This window comes from Theropithecus gelada, chromosome 9 (assembly GCF_003255815.1).
Source record: "Theropithecus gelada isolate Dixy chromosome 9, Tgel_1.0, whole genome shotgun sequence".
NCBI classification, from domain to species: Eukaryota; Metazoa; Chordata; class Mammalia; order Primates; family Cercopithecidae; genus Theropithecus; species Theropithecus gelada.
The window spans coordinates 4,908,756-4,928,758 of record NC_037677.1 but is presented as its reverse complement, the minus strand read 5'-3'; the positions used below and the strand labels follow the sequence as shown (position 1 = coordinate 4,928,758).

At 38.3% G+C, this 20,003-nt stretch overlaps 1 protein-coding gene and 1 non-coding gene across 3 annotated transcripts in view; both read right to left on the bottom strand.

Annotated features, from left to right (window-relative positions):
* Positions 1–240: 240 nt before the first annotated feature.
* On the bottom strand, positions 241–373 carry LOC112632272. The gene has a single exon (XR_003121332.1). It is a non-coding gene; the product is annotated as a U8 small nucleolar RNA (small nucleolar RNA).
* A 2,525-nt stretch (positions 374–2,898) lies between these two features.
* Positions 2,899–20,003, bottom strand: part of LOC112631309 (aldo-keto reductase family 1 member C1 homolog) — a 91,595-nt gene continuing 74,490 nt past the window's right edge. Inside the window, exons 2-9 of one of the 2 annotated variants that reach the window (XM_025396244.1) lie at positions 16,404–16,571; positions 15,440–15,556; positions 14,047–14,124; positions 13,477–13,599; positions 10,552–10,661; positions 10,112–10,277; positions 6,921–7,003; positions 2,899–5,163 (exon numbers count right to left, since the gene is read on the bottom strand). In XM_025396244.1, coding sequence (XP_025252029.1) covers positions 5,121–5,163; positions 6,921–7,003; positions 10,112–10,277; positions 10,552–10,661; positions 13,477–13,599; positions 14,047–14,124; positions 15,440–15,556; positions 16,404–16,571 — 888 coding nt within the window. In that variant the 3' untranslated portion in view covers positions 2,899–5,120. Of the gene's footprint in view, positions 5,164–6,920; positions 7,004–10,111; positions 10,278–10,551; positions 10,662–13,476; positions 13,600–14,046; positions 14,125–15,261; positions 15,313–15,439; positions 15,557–16,403; positions 16,572–20,003 lie in introns of those variants that run through there. The other variant, XM_025396245.1, reaches the window with a different exon arrangement.

Sequence of the window (20,003 nt, the reverse complement as noted above, 5' to 3'; positions counted from 1 at the left end):
ATAACATCTGTATGTGTGTAGTCACCCTGAATCTCTACTGAGTGACTCCATGAATAAATAAGTTTATTTCACTCAATTTTAGATATTTTCTGGTGTTTGCATGAGTCATATGGGAGTCTTATAATCCACCATCTTTTTGAAATTACTCTCTGCGAAAAATTTCATTATCTTTATAATATTACATTTATGTCAATGTATAACAATTTACCTATGTTTCAATTTCTGTTTGTTTTATGAAAAAGCAAATAGAAGCAATCAGGGCACTGCAAGTTGTGACTACTCCAAGTTGTGAATCATGGATCATGCAAATTACATTCATGTTCTAACCTGCCCTCCAGAGGGAAGATAAAGTAAAAATTATCCCATGTGAGGATTATTCACCAGTTTATATGTCATTAGTTACCAGTTTCTCTTTAGGAATAATGTTTAATATTATAAAGTATACCTAATAGTTATTAGGTTTTTGGCTTATTACTTTTTGGTTGTAACTTATAAATCTGGCTGGAAAAGACAAATAAGATAAGGCACAGTTTGTGTGTTACAAATTACATCCAAAGTTCAAAAGCTGTTAATAAGAAATCCTCCAATAAAACCACATTGAATTTTATTTTTTATTTACACCCACATCAGGATTACAAGTTTATCGGGACTGCGCCTTGATCAGGAAGGGATATTTCTCTCACAAGGCTAATAAGAAAGAAACAATACATTTTCTGATGAAAAAAGTAATGCATTTTAAAACTGTAACTTTAATTTTTAATTGAGGGCAATATTTTAAAGAAATGCTCATTAGTCATTCCTTTAAACTGTATGTGTGAGAGAGAGAGAAAAATAAAAACTAGTCATTTCAAATGCCACAAGACACAGAAGGAACATCATCATGGCACAAACCAAAAAGAGCTTGGTAGCTCTTTTTCTATAGTGTTAGGTAAAGTCACAATTTATTCTACAAATGTCTTTGTATAATTTATGTCACATATTTAGAGATTTGGAATAGGAAAAATACTTCAGAGAAAAATTAATGAGTGTATCATGCCCACCTAATAATTTACTTATGAATTTTCTTAGATAAGAAACAGTTGAACTGGCTTCCATTTTTATCACTGCCTGTGTAAGACTGCCTCTGTCCCTCCTCTCAGATGCCATTGGTTAACCAGCAGACAGTGTGTCCAGGGGCGTTGCCAGCTAATTGCTCTTATAGCCTGTGAGGGAGGAAGAAAGACACATTTGCCAACCAGGCCAGTGACAGAAATGGACTCGAAACATCAGTGTGTGAAGCTGAATGATGGCCACTTTATGCCCGTCCTGGGATTTGGCACCTATGCGACCGCAGAGGTAATAATAATATTTTTAGTGTTGAGAGTTCGAATGAGCTAGAGCAAATGGAAGCTAGAATAAGTGCAAGCTAGAATAAGTGTAAGCTGACCGGATTGTCAGGTTTGTGTTCGTATGTTACTCTGCATGACTCTCCTTAAAACGTCAGTCTGTTCTGCAATGCAGTCTGGTCACAGGGTCATCTACTGCTTATTTGGGGCACTGTTTTGTCTTCTGTTTATGTTTATTTCACAGCCTGTCAGAGTCTATAAAACTCCGCAGAAAGAACATGGCCTGCCTGCTCCCTCTCTTGAAGATTGATTGCAATGGGAGTGGCTTCTCTGTTTCTTTGTATAGTTGAACAGATATTTACCTCTTCCAAGAAGACACAATTCAGAGGAATCTTTTTATTTTTATTTATTTATTATTATTATTATACTTTAAGTTCTAGGGTACATGTGCATAACATGCAGGTTTGTTACATATGTATACTTGTGCCATGTTGGTGTGCTGCACCCATCAACTCGTCAGCACCCATCAACTCGTCATTTACATCATGGATCATAGAGTAATTTTGATGATCTTGTTTTGTGGTTCAGGAAATATATTTCATAAGTCTATGGCTACCATGGTGACTCATCTGAAGAACCTGGGCAAAGAAAATTGAAAACCTTCTGGAAAAGATTTACTATTCTAGATGCCATTAAAAACATTCATGATTCATGACAGGAGGGCAAAACATTAACTTGAACAGGAGTTTGGAGGAAGTGAATTCAACCCTCATAGATGACTTGGAGTAATGCAAGATTTCATTGGAGAAAGTAATTGCAGATGTGGTAGAAATAGCAAGAGAACTAGAATTCAAATTGGAGCTTGAATGTTACAGAATGCTTGCAATCTCATGATGTAATTTTAACAAACGAGAAGTGCTTCTTATGAATGAGCAAGAAAAGTGGTTTGGTGAAATGGATTCCATTTCTTAGGAAAATGTTGTAAACATTGTTGGAATGGCAGCAAAGGATTGAGAACATTACAGAAGCATAGTTGATAAGGCCATGACAGTGTTTGAGAGAATTATCTCTAATGCTATCATGTCCCCATAATGAGAGAGGTACCTAACAAAGCCATTCTCAGAAGATAGTCCAGGCATTATGCAATACATGACTGTCATTGGTGACAGGGAAGGAGTCACTTGTGCCATTTTCAGTGTTTTCCTACGAGGTTTATAGCTTTCTATCCTTCATATCCACCGTTACTACCATTGTGTGAGGTTGAGTGATTTTTTAAGTGAAGTTTGGATTCCCTTCTGAGTTTCCTCTTGCATATATTCTACAATTATTCTTCTTGTGATTGCTGTGGAGATGACAAAACTTTATAAAGTTAAAATAATTTTCTTTACATCAATATGAATTTAACTTCAATTTCATGTAAAAAACATCTACGTCCCCAGGTTTTCTCCACTTCACATGGTTTTGGTCAGTAATTACAGCTTCCTACATAGCAAACATATTAATTTAGAATTATACTTACTTCTAGACATTTATATTTTAAATCTTGAAGTAAAATAACGAGTAGAATCCAAAATTTCAAAAATACATGATTTTATGCTACCATATATTTACTTTTACAAGAAGTCTTTATAACTCTATATGGCTATAAGTTACTATTTCCTTTCATTCAACCTGAATTCTTCCCTTCAGCATTTCTTTGAGAGAAAAAATAGTAAAATTAGTGATTGGAGGTCCCTATAAAATTTTCTGACATCACAAGTGTTCCTGAAATCAGGTGTTTGGCTTTATGAAATTCTGAGTAAATTTTTTTTTTTTAACCGTAAGAGTTTTATAAAAATGGATGGTGACAAACTGGAAAAAGTCCATAGCAGTTTTAGTATTTACAAATGACTGACCCAATGATTATTTCACATCTTGAAGTCAGAGTTACACGTGCAAAAGAGATTTGAAATATGAGTTTGCTTAAGCGTTACACACTTGACTATTAAGTTTTAACAAAATGTCAATCTTTTCTTGACAATTATATCAATCGGGTTTATGAGATATGAAATTATCATTCCTTAGACTCAGAAAGTTAAGGTAGAACAGGATGGCCGTGGTTTACATGAGGTTTCTTTGAGACATGCTAAGTGTGAATGTCGTTCAGACTTTAATGTGGAGATGCAGGGTTCACACTGTGATCTTCCATTGTAGAATTTGGAGGAAAAACCTGAGCTAGAAATATTTTTTGGGGGATTTCTCTGCCTAGAGGTGATATTTAATGCAGAGAATATCTAAGGTCATCAACGGAATGACAGTAGACCAAAAATAATCCAAAAAAATTGGTCTAGGGCCCTCTAAAGTTTATGGCCTCCTCCAATTTTACAGAGTAAGTAAGTTACGGAAAAATTGTGAGCTGCAAAACTTGGTGGGATGCCTATCAGCTCTGAGACATGCCTTGAGAAGGAATCTCTGAAGGGGTTAACGTGGCTACTAGAGTAAGAAGAGTGGCAGGTAAATGTGTTAGAAAGTGTGCCCAGCTTAAAGACCACTGTTCTCAAAATGCTTTGATCATTAAGCCCTGAGACTATCCCACATTTTCAAAAGTGTTGTCTGAAATTAAAATCATGTCTTCATGATTAGCTGATTTACTTAGTTCCCCTGAAAATTATGTATAAGAATGAAATGCCTTTGTAAGAGTTGTTCTTACAATTTACCAATGTTTGAAAACAGTGTGCTGTTTCACATACCCTGTTTCCAAAAGATGCTTGAAGTCTTGGAACACATGATTTATTAGATGTATTATTTCCCATTTTAATCTTGAGTGCAATACATAATGACTTTGGGATATTTCTGTTTTATACTTGTAACTGTGCTTTGCTTAATGTATAAAACATTTAAAAGATTGAATATAACCAATGAACAGCACATTTTTACAATCTAAGAATATTTTCTAAATATGAGGTAGTCAGGTGAATGTGATTAGTCGATGATGACTTTGATGTCCTGCCCCACCATAGACCAATAGGGTCAACGCTGTGACTGGGCACACATCAAAGATTCACGCCTGACTCTCAGCTGTTGGGTTTGTTAAAAAATTGTGGAAACTTCCCTTTTATAAACAAGATATAATGATAAAAAAAAAAAAAGGGTGCTGAAATGTTTTTCCAAGCAGAGATGTGCTTGACTCTCTCTTATTTAACCTCCTCATACCTGACTTCTAATCACTTTTCCTGGTGGGTGCCCTTCCACCTCCCTGACGCCCCCTCTCACAGGGATGCCTCCTCCCAAGGCTCCAGAAACTCTGACTCTCACACTGCTGGAGGGAGCCCATGAATTGCTGGTCAATATCGCTCACCCTGTAGACTCCATGCTGCATGTGCTTCTTCCAACAAGAGCTAGAGAGGCACTGACCAATACCTGTCACCTGCCCCTTTCCCAGAGGGTGAACCTCCACCCATTCCCACTGCAGAAATGAATCTTAAATGGTTGTTATCATCTTCCAACCCTGGCCCTAAACACATAGGCAAATCACACTTTTGGGTCATTAGTGTGTCAGAAGGAAAGAAAACATAGAAGTTATGAAGACCAAAGCAGGTGAAGAATCTTTAGGAGAGAGCATTTAATTTTTTCAAAATGATAAAAAAATTATTGTCTGTCTTTTCTGGCCAATGGGCTTAGCTGTAGCTTGGTGAAGTGGTCAAGCAGGAGAGATTTAACCAGAGACGACGTGTCCAGTCACCAGCATAGAGACATCCTGTGTATCACCATCCACACATAGGGCCTTTTGGTAGACCTCATGCAATGCCCTCCATGTTAATATTCATCAGAAAATGGATAATTAGGGGGGCCAGCAAAACTGAAAAGAGAAAAAAGTATATACACTGTGAATGGCAATGACTCTGTTACTAGCGGGTAGTACAATGTAGGAAACTGCCACTAGTGTAGATGTTAAGAAGTTCATTTTCTGACTGCTCAAGAATCTGTGTTTCTTAGTTTAATGAACATAACTTTATTGTATCTGTATTTTCAAAATAATCACTTAATTCTATTCCTCTGCCTGGAACTTAACACATAAAACACACAAAGTCAAATGTTCAAACATATTTCTCTACATCTGTCAACAGAGCAAAGAGATATTCTGACTTTTCTATTTCAAATTCTCGGTAAAAACAGGAACTCATTCTGCCTTACATTGAAGAGGAATAAGGTATATATATGCTCATCACTAACAAACAATTTTGCGTGTGACAATGATACTAGTAGCAATAATACTTAATCACTTAACGTATTATTACCTGCCTATCATATGCAACGTACTTAGTTAGATTCAGAAATGTAAATTGTTGTGTTTGATATAGGGTCCAATATCCAAAGAGCTACAATGCATAAACCATTTTATAGGCAGAAATAACCGAAAATATAAAGACACAGATAAATGACTGCTCACATATACAGTTACAACTTGTTAATTAGGGAATTGAGCCTATCCTTTGTGATTACACCAAGAGCAAACATTCAGAAGCTTGCAAGTGGTTTACTCCAGATCATATTTGAATTCTACGAAATAGCACTAGTGATTGATTTTATGATGCCAGAAAACATTAATTGGTTGTAAAAAATTTCTAATGCTTGCCACTTTTCCTTCTTTTTTATGATTTCCTTTTTCATTTTGTATTTTCCTTTAATAATAAAATACTACTAATAATATCTACCAAATTTTGCATACTTATGATGTGCCATTGTGCGTGTTTTTTTCACACATTATCTCATCATCTCTATTAGTTGTTAAAATCTCCACTGCCATCAATTATATAACTTCTTTTTTCCCTCATTTTATGAGTGACCTTCTGTGAATCCTAGAACTTTAGAACATAGAGGAATAATAAACGTCTGTTACTGGTTATAAATTATCTCCAACAATGGTGCTTTTGCATCTACACTCTTCATTTGATTTTAAAATTTCTTCATTCTCTGCACTGAGATCTCTATATTGCAGAACATCAAGGCCAAGCGCTCCTATTCGCTCCACTAAGACAGAATTTTTGTAGGCAAATGCTGTGTTTGGCTCATGGGAAAAGATGCAAAGAAAAGGAGGGAAAAGGTTTGAAAAGATTGAAAATGCTAAATTGACAGGATCTGGCAAGCAATTCCATGTGAAGTAGGTCGGAATTGGAACCTGGCCCACAAGGTTGGTGGAACTGCCTTTCATCTGGTAAGACATTGTTGCAGGTTGGGAAGAACAACATATAAGCACAAATTTGGAAACATCTAATGTGACCACATGGGCAATATCTGCATCATGGCCACTAGACAGTGGTAGAAATGCGAGGCCTACATGGAAGGTGCAGGTTCAGCAATGATCTTGGCTGCTCTGGAAAGTTCCATGGAGTTATAAGAGCAGAGGCACAAGTCAACCCACGCTGACCCCGGGCCACTCTCCCTGCCAGAGAACAGAGCTCTGGAGTGAATCCAGGAGGAGAGGCCCAGAAAGCTCCTGTCTCACCTCTGTCTCACATTGACCTCTGTGCCCCTAGTGTGGAGGTAACTCTCAACACTCATCCTACATTCCTCCTCTGAAAATAAATTAGGACACCCATCACCAAAATTACTTACATATCAAGGGTCAAATATCGTATATTTCTGTCTAGGCCATCTATGGCTTTCATGTCCTCTGAAGTCAACTGGAATTCAAACACCTATCAAAGTAATAGAAAACTTTAATTATTTTTAGATTACATCATTGCCAATTGGGAAACACCAAGTAAATCAGACAGTAGGGTGCACAGACAATACTTAAGAGATTGATACGTTTCCAAAATTTATGAAAGACCTCTCTAAACACTCAAGGGGTCAATGAAAACCAGACGAAGAGTAAGCAGAAATCCATTCCGAGATAAAGTATTTTGAAACTGTACAACACTGCAGATAAAGAGAATATCTCAAAAGATGCTGAAGAAGAAACAGCTGACATTGTGCCCACATGATAGGGTCATGTACCTAGAAGACCCACAAGAATCTAGAGGCAAATTTTGTAATGTCTACCGTAATTTAGTAGGTTTGATGAATAATGTTGAATATCTATCTCTCCAATGCACAGGTATAATAGGAAAAATTAGTTTTCAACATTACTCGAGCCTATAATTATCTAAATATTAATGATTTCACATTAAAAAAGCATAGGTACTCACTGCATAAATTTGGGAGACTCTAAATATCAAAAAGATGTCACTCTAATACATTAAATCAAATAAGCGTACAAATCAATAGGGAAACTGAAGGAGTAATACAGAAAATGAGAGAAAGAGTAAAAAATGACAGCAATGTAACACTTGATGAATCTAGGTAAGAAGATGTGTTGCATTATTCTTTTAATATTTCTATTAAGATTTCTAATATTGGAAAACCCCCATAACAAAATGAAAACTTTTCAAAAACTATTATAATTATCAGTAATGGAGAAAGTTATGAAATTAATGTTATATTTATTAAAATACCATTTATTAATAAGTGGGAAATTCATATTATGATCATGGATTGGAAATCTCCATATTGTCAAAGATTCCGTTCTCTCCACCTTGATCTGCAGGCTTATTACAATGTCAAGAAGAGACTACAACATTTATTTGCTTGCAGAAGTTAATAAGACAATTCAAAATTTTCAATAACACATTAGTCAAGAATAGCTAAGATATTATTAAATAAATGAAGAAGTTAGAAAAATATTTGTAACATACTGGAAGTAAAATTTACTTTTTAACATCATAGTACAGAAAAGTAAATAAGTTAATTGAAGATGGAAGAGAGGCCAGATAATTGTTCATGGAAATTTCATATATGTTACAGGTAAAAAAATCAAGTTATGTGAGCAAATGTGAACTTTTCAATAAATGTTGGTGGGAGATTTTGCTAAAAATTTAAAAATTAGGTATGCATGTTTGGATCCTTATTTCATATAAGTCAATCCTATTTGAATTAACCAAATTTATAAGGAAAGAATATTAATAATTTTGTAAGATAACACAGTAAAATATTGTGATAGTCCCAATATAGGATAAGACACAAAACTCACCAACCACAAGAAAGAGGCATGAAAAATGAGTCTACATGAAGTACAGAAACTTTTGTTTGTGAAAACATAACCACAGAGAATATGACAACACAGGTAAAATTTGGGAGACATTATTTCAAGAATACATTCAAGTCTCTAAAGAATTAATATCCAGAATAAATACATATATATGTGGTTTCTAATTAATTGAACACATATAACACATATGTCATATATATATATATCTATGTATACTAGATGAATTAGAGAACATACAAATGTATAAATACTGATAATTTCCACAGTCTTTCATGACATTTCCTTTTTATTTTGTCAGTTTTCTAATGTCTAAAAATATTTTAAAAATCATATAGTGAATGCTATTACCTAGATTCATCTATTGTTTCATTGTCATTTTTTACTTTCTTTCTCATTCTCATTCTCTATGTCATTATTTCAGAGTATCCTATGGATTTCTACACTGATTTTACTTAAGGTTTTAGAAAATAGTGACATATACATATATGTGATATATGTCATATATACGACATAGGATTTACAATATATACACCATATATGATGCATATTTAATGTATCTATATATAACTAATTAGAAAACATACATATATATGTATGTATTTGGATATTCTTTAGAGACTTGGATGTATTCTTGAGAATATATGAAATAATACATCAATTTACATATATTCGTATTCATACATATACCTATTAATATATTATATCACACATATCATATAACTGATAGATTATTTAGGAACATGCCCTCTAACAATCACATGTCCCTGTATCCACTTGCTTGGTTATATGAATTTCCAGCTCCTTCCAATAAGAGGTGGTGTGTATTTCCTCACCCCTTGAGTCTGACCTATCCTGTAACTTGCATTAGGTGATAGAATTTCCCAGAAACGATGGTTGGCAGCTCTGAGCCTAGACAGGAAAAGGCTTTGCACGTGTCCACTCACTGCCTTGGGGTCGTGCCCGGTTCCGAGACAAACCCTGGGCTGGATGACTGGAGGATAAAGAACTGCATGGGAGAAGGGGGCGCTCAGACAGATGCCCCATGGACATCCTGAAGCAGAGCAGCCTCACTGCCCTGCATGCACATGAGAGCCCGGCCAGGAACAGAAGGACTGGACTGAGTTTAGGCTGAGCCGAGGCTAATTTTCTAACCATGGAATCTTGAGCTCAATAAATGCTTTTGCATTAAGCCTTTGTGTTAACTGGGTTTGTTTTATAACCTTAGGTATTGGTATAAATATGGTCTCCTACACATAAAATAAAGACAACCACCTCACAAAAAAAAATAAAATAAAATAAAAAAGCAGAGTTAAACAATTCACAAAGATAAAATTCTAAGAGAATAAATATAAGGAATGTATACTACATAAATATACAAAAAAAAAAAAACAACAATGATTTGGAGACTAAAAAACATTTAATCAAACACCTCATTATAGAAAATAAAGAAAAGGACATATCCCTAACAGAGGGATATGGATATCACTGACTTAACGCTCATTCAAATCTCTGGTTTTGATCCCATCCTATTTCTCTCCACCTGTGTCGCCTCTCCTGTGCCAGAGTAGAAGAAATCCTTGTGATGTACACAAAGAGTTCATGCATAGGAAATACAGGGAAATGGAGCTGGCCCAAGGGTGTCCTCAGAGCCTTACAAGAAGCACACGTGTGAAGGACACTGTGCAGCAGCCCTGAGGCCCACAGCCCGGCTCCTCACCTTCATGTTTTCTCTCATCCGCTGCTCATTGTAGCTCTTGGCCAGGACCACAACGCCACGCTGCAGCTGGTAGCGCAGGGCAATCAGGGCTGGGGTTCGCTTGTGCTTTTTTGCCAAGGCACAAAGGACTGGGTCTTCCAAGAGAACCGGGGAGTTCTGGTCCACCCTGGAAGGAAAGGCAGAAATGCTGAAGCCCTGAGGCTGGGGATACAGTTTGTTAGGTGGCTCCCTAAACAGACGATGGCATCCACTCTGCACCAGAGCTTCTCAAGTGAGGCCCCTGAACAGCAACCTCAACATCACCTGGGATCTTGTCAGAAATGCAAATTCTTCCCTCATCCCAAGTCAGCTGTCGGTGAACTCCAGGAAACAGCGTGAGCTCATTAAATTTTTTTAAATCAAAACAATGTTTTACGTAAACTTCCTGTTGCTCTTATTACCATGGTTTTTCTCGATGGGATCCCAGAGCACTATAGGCCACCAGAACAATGTCTTTGGACTTGCAGAAATCCAGCAGTTTTCTCTGGTTGAGGTAAGGATGACATTCCACCTGCAGATGAGCAAGATGGAAAAGCATCAGATAATCCAAAAGTTGTATTAATATTAAAATGACCAAAGTAAAAGAAGCCGAATAATATAGAGCATTAAATTCGAACTGAGAATATTATCGTCAAGAAATGATCTTTTTCATAAAAATAAATTTTATGCCCCTCTCTCCTAAGAAAACAGAAATGCTATTTCTGAGCACAAGCAACTCTACGAACCCTATCCTGGTTTCTTAGTAACTCCGACCACTAGAAGGAGACACGGCCAGTTTCAGAGCGGGGATGAGGTAAGATTCTTTGAGCTTTGGGCATCATATCGTGCCAGAAATCAAGAATTTGGTCAAAGACTCATGAGAGCAGGTGTGAAAGACAAAAGAACTAGTTTCCTAATTAATAACCAAAATGTATACATATATATGTATGTTTTCTAATTCATCTAACATTTTATACATATCATATATGCCATCTATGAGATACATATATATCCATATATAATGGATGAACTAGAAAACATACATATATGTATAAATACTGATACTTTTAATAATCTTTCATTACTTTTCCTTTTTGGATGATAGATTTGTATGGTGACATCTCAAATGTCACCAGTGGCTTTCCTGTGAAACAAGTGCTTTTGTCTTTTAGACCTACCCTCAGGAGTCTTTGACCAAATTCTTCTTTCACATATATATATATGTACATATATACCTACTGAGTAGTATAAGCATTGAAAAATAAGTAAATTGAATTAAAAAGCATAGGACAAAAATCCATGAGTCTATAGTAATTAGAGAGAGAATGAGAAAAAGAACACAAATATTTGTCTACTCTGATGGTGGTCATTATAGTAATTACATTCTCAGTATATTGCTAATTGAAGGAAGACATTAACTTTTACCCGGACTTAGCGGAATAATAGTTTATTAGTTTTACTTGTTGAGAAACTATTTTTAGTAAAATGTCAGGTAAGAGTAGTTAAACAAGTGGTTAAAATTGAAAATTTTCTGTAAAAAACCCAAGGAAATAACAAACAAGAAAACAGAAATACAATACAAAAAAGTTCAAATCACTGATGTATACTCAATCATATGTGAAAATTTGTCATGGGACTATGACTTCTTCTGTCGATAATTATCCCCCAGCAGATTACTAGTAATCGTTAAAGAGAAAACATGTGTTAAAAACAACAGATCTGACCATCGTTAGTTTAACCAAGTTTTTAAAACTAGCTTCACTGCTAGTGGGGCATTCTGTGATTGTATGCAGTCTAGTGTGGTGCAGTTTGAAAACCACGGCATGATAAAAACATTTTCTTGCCCCAAAGGTTTAAACCAATGTAATAAAACATTCTCATCTAACTTCTAATTTACAGAAACCTTCAATAACTGGGAAAAACAAGTTAACTGATATCAAAATACAATGGTATAAAAACAACAGAATTCTGGTTAAAAAAGAAGAGCTACAAAAGACATTTTGATTAAACAATGGAAAATTCAAATATAGACTGGATACCAAATGACATGAGGGCGCTGTAGATGATGTTCTTAGATACAGTAATGACACTGTAACTGGGAGAATATCGTCATTCCTGTGACATGCTTGGAGAGGTCTCTAGGGGTCAATTGGCATCTTTACAATTTACCTTGAAAAGGTTCTAGAAACATTATATATATTTATGCAAATATATCCCTATATAACATTGCAAAATGGTAGTAATTTTGAACAGAAATGGTAACATGGGCCTCCAGTAGTATTTTTATCAAATTTTTGGAAAGTTTGAAAATTGCCATATTAAAATATTGGGGAACTATTAGTATTAAAACCACATTAATTTCTCATCGCTTTTATGTAATTATCATGGCACCATATCATTATACCAAATTCACACATTTTATACATTATGTATTTCCACTGTTGATCTTTACTCATTAACTCTAAATTTTAAAAAATGAAATAAAAAAGTGTAAGGTACTGGGAAAGGTGTGGTGACTTTAATGCTGAAATGTGTGTAACACTTGGGGGCAGTCAGTTTGATCAAGGAGGCCTGGAATCATCAATCAGGATGCAAGGAAAAGATGGAATTATGTCTAGGCTATGAAAGAACCATGCATAGAATAGATGTGTTTAAGCAGCTGATTGCGTGACAGACTCCAAAGAACAGCAGCCGACTAGGAGCGGGGCAGTCATTGGTCAGCTCGATGTTCTACTGAACCTTCCTCAGCATTGATTTCATCCACTGTGAACAGATATCTCTGTAAACAGGTCATTTGCTCTTTCTATCATGGATGACCTTCATTGTCTGCAGATAATTTTTAGTGTATCTATACCCTTGGTCAAGGAGTGTGAAAGCAGAGATACCAAGAGGCACTGAGACATCTGAACCCCATGGAAATCCCTAGTATTTCTCTTCTCTTGCTCTCACTTTCTCCTTATGTACTGCTCATTCCATCTTTTCATGGCTTCATAACTATGCACAATTTCCTCCAAATCGACTTGACCCATCCACTCTCTGGTCATCTTTCATAGCTTAGGGGTAAGTCCACTTTTCCCTGAATCTAATGGACAATCCTTAGCCTCCTTGATTGAATTGACTTCCCCTAAATATAACTCACAATTCAGCATCAAAGTTGCAACACTTTCCATAAGACTTTTCTAAGCTGGGTACCAGTAGGAGCCCTCTATGCCTTTCTAGACAGAGGCTTTGCTCTCTAGAATCTTCTCTTTTACAAAGATAAGTGGGACTAAATGAATGGATAGTTGGCAATAGGACAGAAAGAGGGGTATGAAGAGTAGAAAAGACAGGAGGCTGAGGGCGCTCACCTGGTTGCAGACAGGTTTGTACTTGAGCCCTGGCTTGTTGAGGATCATTTCCAGCTGCCTGCGATTGAAGTTGGACACCCCGATGGACTTGGCCAATCCTGCATCTTTACATTTCTCCATGGCCTGGGAAAAAGGAATTGTGAGGTGTCATTAGTGTAGTCAACTGAAGATCAAGATAAATGTGACACAGAACTGTGAAAGAAACAACTGTCTAGATATGACAATCAAACTATGTAGCCATGGTTCTTAAAAGGGAGAAAATAAAACAGAAAATTGGAGAAGAAGATAGTGATTGCAAGAGTAAGAATTTGTTTCCTCCTTAGGAAACTGGAGAGATTAGTGCACAGGCAAGGAAAGAAATCCCAGTCCTCCTTACCCCCAACCCTTCTCCTCCACTTCTCTCTTTTGTATGCCTGTCATTTCTTTTTTCTTACTGCTTACAAAAACTATCTTTGTAAAACTCCTAAGTTTTTGATCCAGTGGTGCATTTTCCATTCTTGCACTTGGAAGGTAGGAACCAGATGTCTCCTATCTCATCTTTCTTATCTGTGCTCTCCTCCAAGCACTCACCTCCCATGTAGCACAGAGATCCACTGTGTCAAATAGTAGTTTTCCATTTTCATCTTTTGGGATCAGTTCCTCACCTGGCTGAAGTAGAAGCAGTCAATTTAGTGATGTCACAAATCAATTTCCCCACATAAATTTCCCCACACATAGCCATGCTCTGAGGTACATTTAAGGACACTAATCCTCCTTGAGGTAGGTGATGCAATGCTCCTGAGAGTGATATGTACAAAGTGTGCTACATATGAAGGTATAAGGAATGTCTTCAGGGACAGACTTCCCCTAATCTCTTATAACTATTATATGTATAAATAAATATCATCTTTCTGGTTGCTAATGGAGTGTCATCATTGACTTACATTACTTTCTTCTGCTCCTATTATTTTCTCTGTGACAATACCTCTCTTCAACTGCAAAAGACCTTGATATCCAGGAATAAAGGATTGTACTTTTGACCCAGATGCCACTATCAGAGTTCTTTATCTCCCTGAACATGTGACATTCCATGGACAGGACCATGAACCAATCATGGTCCATGGAGGTGTTTTCAAGGCTAGTTTGGAAGTTGGGAGATGCACAGGAGCTCACGGTAATGACCATGAGCCTGAAAGTGCTCCAAAGCCATAAATGCCATCAATGAAAAAGGTTGGAACAAATATTTAAAAAGCTTTTTGTAATAAAGTAGAGATAAGGATGGAGAAAGGATACATTTTTAGAGATTTTATCAAATTCTGAATGTAGCCATGGCTTTGACTTCCGATTTTTATATCTAATACACCCTTGCATTAACTAGTCTGAGTAGTTTTCTGTAACCTTAAAACAAAAGTTATGAATGACACAAGAATTCATGGGTAAGCAAAAATAAAAACTCCAGTGTGAAAAAAGAGGAAGCAGAAGCAACAAGGTTTCCCATGAAGGTTTGTAGTTTAAGACACACCCGGACTGAGTTCTCGCCCCTTGAAAAGAGGCAAGAAGATGGCAACTCATTGTTCACCCTATGTGCAACAGCTTTTCTGGACACCACAACTTCATGAAACTCTGTGTCTGTTAACATCCCAAAAGGTGAACTCAGGAGTCATAACTAAGACCTTGTGCCTTCAACGAGATGATTGTCACTTCCTCAAGTTTTTGAGACAGATGCTTTGAGGATTCTGCACTCTCTTTTCTTGTAGACATGCATCACGGAAGTACGGATTCAAAATGTATTCAATAGAAAGGGAATTAGGAGTTATGTTTAGGGCTCTTCTTCCATGTTATAATCCCTGTGTCCTCCTAAGAAAATGCTTAGTTCAAATATCCATGAAAACAATCTAGGAAAATGCTTAGTTCAAATATCCATGAGAACAATATTTATGCTGACAACAAAAGTGAAATAAATTTGATCACACAACCTGCCTACCTTTAGAGACACTGGAAAATGAATAAGATAAAGGTCAACATAGTGTAATTGAAGATTTTTCAGTGACCTTTCCAAGGCTGGTCGGACGAACTCTGGTCGATGGGAATTGCACCAAAGCTGCAGAGGTGAGAGAAAGGAAGTTGTGTAATGAAAACTTGAGCCAATTTTACTAGTTTGCTCCACCTAATATTTAGACATTTTCTACTACTTCAAAACTAATGACCACAGGCAAAATTATTCTCTCTTTTCTTGTGATGCCTTTTGTTCTGCCATATCCTGATGAACTTTGTAATATGTTGGATATATTGTTAGTACATATATTGAATGAAAGAGTGAAATTACTCAAAGGATAAAAATTATTATCAAATCATAAGCATACCCATTATCTGAATTATCTTTGGTATGTTTTACAACTCATGTTAGTAGTGTAATTATTTCCTCTATTCAGCCCAATGGGCAAGACTAAGTATCTTTGTGGTTTAGAAGCTTAGGAAGCAAACACAGTTTTTAATATGTCAACTTGTGCTGGACACAATTTGAGACAATGTAGGCATTATTATTTAATACTCACAGAGCTTGCTTATATTGCTTTCTCTCTCGGTATGATCAACACAATAATGGAAACTGAGAATCGTAACAAATGTAAGAAACTCACCCAGGAGGTAAGTAATAATATAATATGATTAGGATTCTTTCTGATTCTATATTCCATGTTAAACCATACTGATCTGTGCTGAGCTCAGAAAGGAAAGGCACTTTGAAGTCATGAGTTGGAACACTGCAAAGATGAGAAAGTCATCTTCATTTCCTGCTTTTGATTTTAGTTTTACTACATGAATAATTGTGAATAAATCGAAATAAATAAGCACAATTCACCCTCAACTATGGATCCAGTCATAGAATTGCCACCTCCACACAATTACCATAAACATATGTACACACAAGTTCATCATAGGCACAGTACCTTTGAAGTGTAGAATATGTCTTCTCTCTTCACAGTGCCATCTGCAATCTTGCTTCGGATGGCCAGTCCAACGTACTCCTCATTATTGTATAAATGAGCAGAATCAATATGGTGGAACCCAGCTTCTATTGCCAATTTGGTGGCCTCTAGAGCTTTATTTTTAGGAACCTGGGGGAGCAACCAAAGGTAGTATTTTCTGACTAATGTGCCTGAGGGTTAGTTCAGGCACAAGCAGTGACATTCACAAAAATCAGCTTTTCCTCCTTTTTGGATGAGTTCTATATGTAGAATCATAAGCCCATCCCAGTCAGCCTGGGTCCTTCCCAGTTAGTAATAAAGGTTGGGCATAGCAGGAACTTCTGCAGTCACAGAAAATCACTGCTTGATCACTAACTTGGAACTGTCCCAAAAATAATTTCAGGTTCAGTGATTTTTTTTGAAAAATTAACAGGATGCAACCTACAGTTATAGAAATAATCTTAATTAATTTTAGTATGGTGAAATTAACACGAGGAATGGCCGGGCTCGGTGTCTCACACCTGTAATCCCAGCACTTTGGGAGGCCGAGGCAGGGGGATCACGAGGTCAGGAGATTGAGACCACCCTGGCTAACAGGGTGAAACCCCGTCTCTACTAAAAACACAAAAAAACTAGCCGGGCGAGGTGGCGGCGCCTGTAGTCTCAGCTACTCGGGAGGCTGAGGCAGGAGAATGGCGGGAACCCGGGAGGCAGAGCTTGCAGTGAGGGGAGATCCGGCCACTGCACTCCAGCCTGGGCGGCAGAGCGAGACTCAGTCTCAGAAAGAAGGAAAGAAAGAAGAAAAAGGAGAGAGAGAGAGAGAGAGAGAGAGAGAGAGCAAGTGTGAGAGAGAAACAGAGAAAGAAAGGAAGGAAGAAGGGAGGGAAGAAAGGAGGGAAGGAAGGAAGGAAGGAAGGGAAGGAAGGAAGGGAAAGAAAGAGAGGAAGGGAGGGAGGGAGGGAGGGAGGAAGGAAGGAAGGAAGGAAGGAAGGAAGGAAGGAAGGAAGGAAGGAAGGAAGGAAGGAAGGAAGAAGGANATGGCTAGAGGCTTTTATGAACATTTGAAGTTCAGGTAAAGAGTTTACTTGATTTGAATAATCTCAGTCAGGTGCTGAAACAGGGACCACTGCAATGTGATTCTCACAAATATGTAGAGATGACTCTTTTATGAACAGCAAGCCATACGACTTCACAAACTAGATTTGTGTTTGCTTGTACCATGTAGCCACACAATTCTGGGCATGACTGTTTAAAACAGGAGTGTGCAGCTAAAGGAAAGCCAAGAAGCAGGGTTGGGGTGGGGGATGGAGGATCACTAGGAGGAAGTGCACAGAGTAAGGGGCATTCTGACTCAACCAACCTAACAGGATTCCTGCTGAAGGCAGCTCAGGGTGGCCAGAAATTCCTTGGGGATGGTGAGGGACAAGGAACCTGGCCAGATATTGAGGCTGAGGGTGACAGACATCAAGGGTGGGGGATTCTGGCTAAACTGAGGTAATAGGATTCTTGCTAAAACTGGGGTCTTGGGACATACCCCAAAATGGGGCCTCACTGAAAAAGGAGCTCAGGGGAGCCTGACTAGGGTTGGGGCAAGAAGAGAGTGCTTGTCACCAGAGAATGCTCTCTAAACACCCTCCCGTGAAGAAAAGGACAGCGGCCCAGCATTCTCTGTGCTTCCTGGCCCAAGTCCTCATCTTGCATTGACCTGATGATCTCCACGCTGTCCACACCTGGAGCAGAGGTGACAAGACTGCGTGGCCTTGTTTCTCCTTCAGCACAGCTGGGATGAACTAAAATCCACCGAAGGAACTTGAAGTTAGCACAAGCACAGGGTCTAGGAATCCTAGAAAAGAAAAAATGGGTTCACCAAAACTCTAATGCAAGGTTGAAACCCTGACAACAGGTCAAAATGGCACACGTTTTTGTGTTTGTTGGTTTTGTAGGGACCAAGGGAAACCATCCTCTTTGCCTCTGAAAAAGGCTTGCTGGAAAATTAACTGGCAAAAGGCAGATTAATAAGAGAACAGGTGTACAAAGGTATTAGTGTGCAAAGGACAGAATCAGGTGATTACCCCAACCCCTCCCTCAATTGGGTTCAGAAGTTTATGTAGTATCTTACGGTTACCAAAAGAATGGGAGTTGGGAGCATGGCACAAAACAGGCTCTGGTGGGGAAATAAGTTATGAGAGGAAGAGAAAAGGATGTCTGGCCAGCAAAGGTGGTCTTGTTGTGTAGCTGAAACCTCACAGGGAGCAGCGCTCAGAGAGAAGAGGTGAAGGTTTCAGGTCTATAAAGGTATCAGACTCTCAGTTAATCATCCCTAGGTCTAAGGGAGGGGCTCCGAGGAAGCCAGGCTGCATCGAGGCAGATTCTATCCAGATGCAACTCTCCCCTGCCCAAGCCAGCTTTGCAGAGCTGTTTCTGTTGGCAGTCCCTTTGAAAGGCCACCTCAAAATATGTCAAAGAAAGACCCATATTAGACTGAAATACTTTGGTTTCCTTCAGTTTTTATTGATTTTGTTTAAAAATAAAGACCCTACCTCTGGCTTCCTGATTCAGCATCTCCCAGGGTTAGGCCCAGGCATTTGCATTCTTGGAAGCTCCTCAGGGGAGCTGCCCCGGTAGGAACCCCTCCTTGGGTTCTTGGGAGTGGACATTCATTCCTCTGGGCAACAATCTTCATGCACTACCCGCTGCACATCCTGATCCAAATGCCTGTGATACACCAGGGACACCTGGGGACAGCTCCCTCACGGAGCTTGTGTTGTTGCTCTGTCCCCTTTTCTCCCTCTCTCTGCACTGTATGGTTTCAGGGAACCTTTTCTGATATGGATGCCACCTCCAGATTTCTCCATTGTGCTTGCTGTGATGCGAAAGCTAGGACTATTTTTCAGTTCTTGATGTTTCCTGTGGTCCTTTTACCTGCCTGGGCCCAATTCCTTTCAAACCCCGCTTGGTCATCTGGTTCTGTTTCTGACTGTCAGATTTACGAACCCAAGCATTGGCCATTCTCATCACCACCATGACACCCACACACCAGTGTCAGTTTCCTAAAGTCATCAATTGTTGGCCAGGGGAATGTTTGCAAAGCAGAAGATTATGAAGACCCCTGTCCTGAATCCTCATGCAGCTCATACTTGAGGAACCTCTCCTGTCTTCTGAATTTGCTGCCAGAGTTGCTGTCTTGGCATCTTCTCTTTGCATTGCTCTTCATGAATTGGAGGCCTGATCCATTTCTCTCCCTGGATTTGTTCCATTGTCTTTGGTGCTGTGTGGACGGCATACCTTGTAGGGTAGTCACACCTGTCAGCAATAACGTAGGTATACACTGTAAGGCAGATGCACCTGTCAACAATAACGTAGGCATCCCCTGTAAGGCAGACTCACCTGACAACAATAATGAGGCAGACCCTGTAAGGCAGACTCACCTGGCAGCAATACCGTAGGCATAACCTGTATGGTAGACACACCTGATAGAAATAACTTAGGCATACCCTGTAAGGCAGATGCACCTGTCAGCAATAATGTGGGCATACCCTGTAAGGCAGACTCACCTGACAACAATAACTGAGGCATACCCTG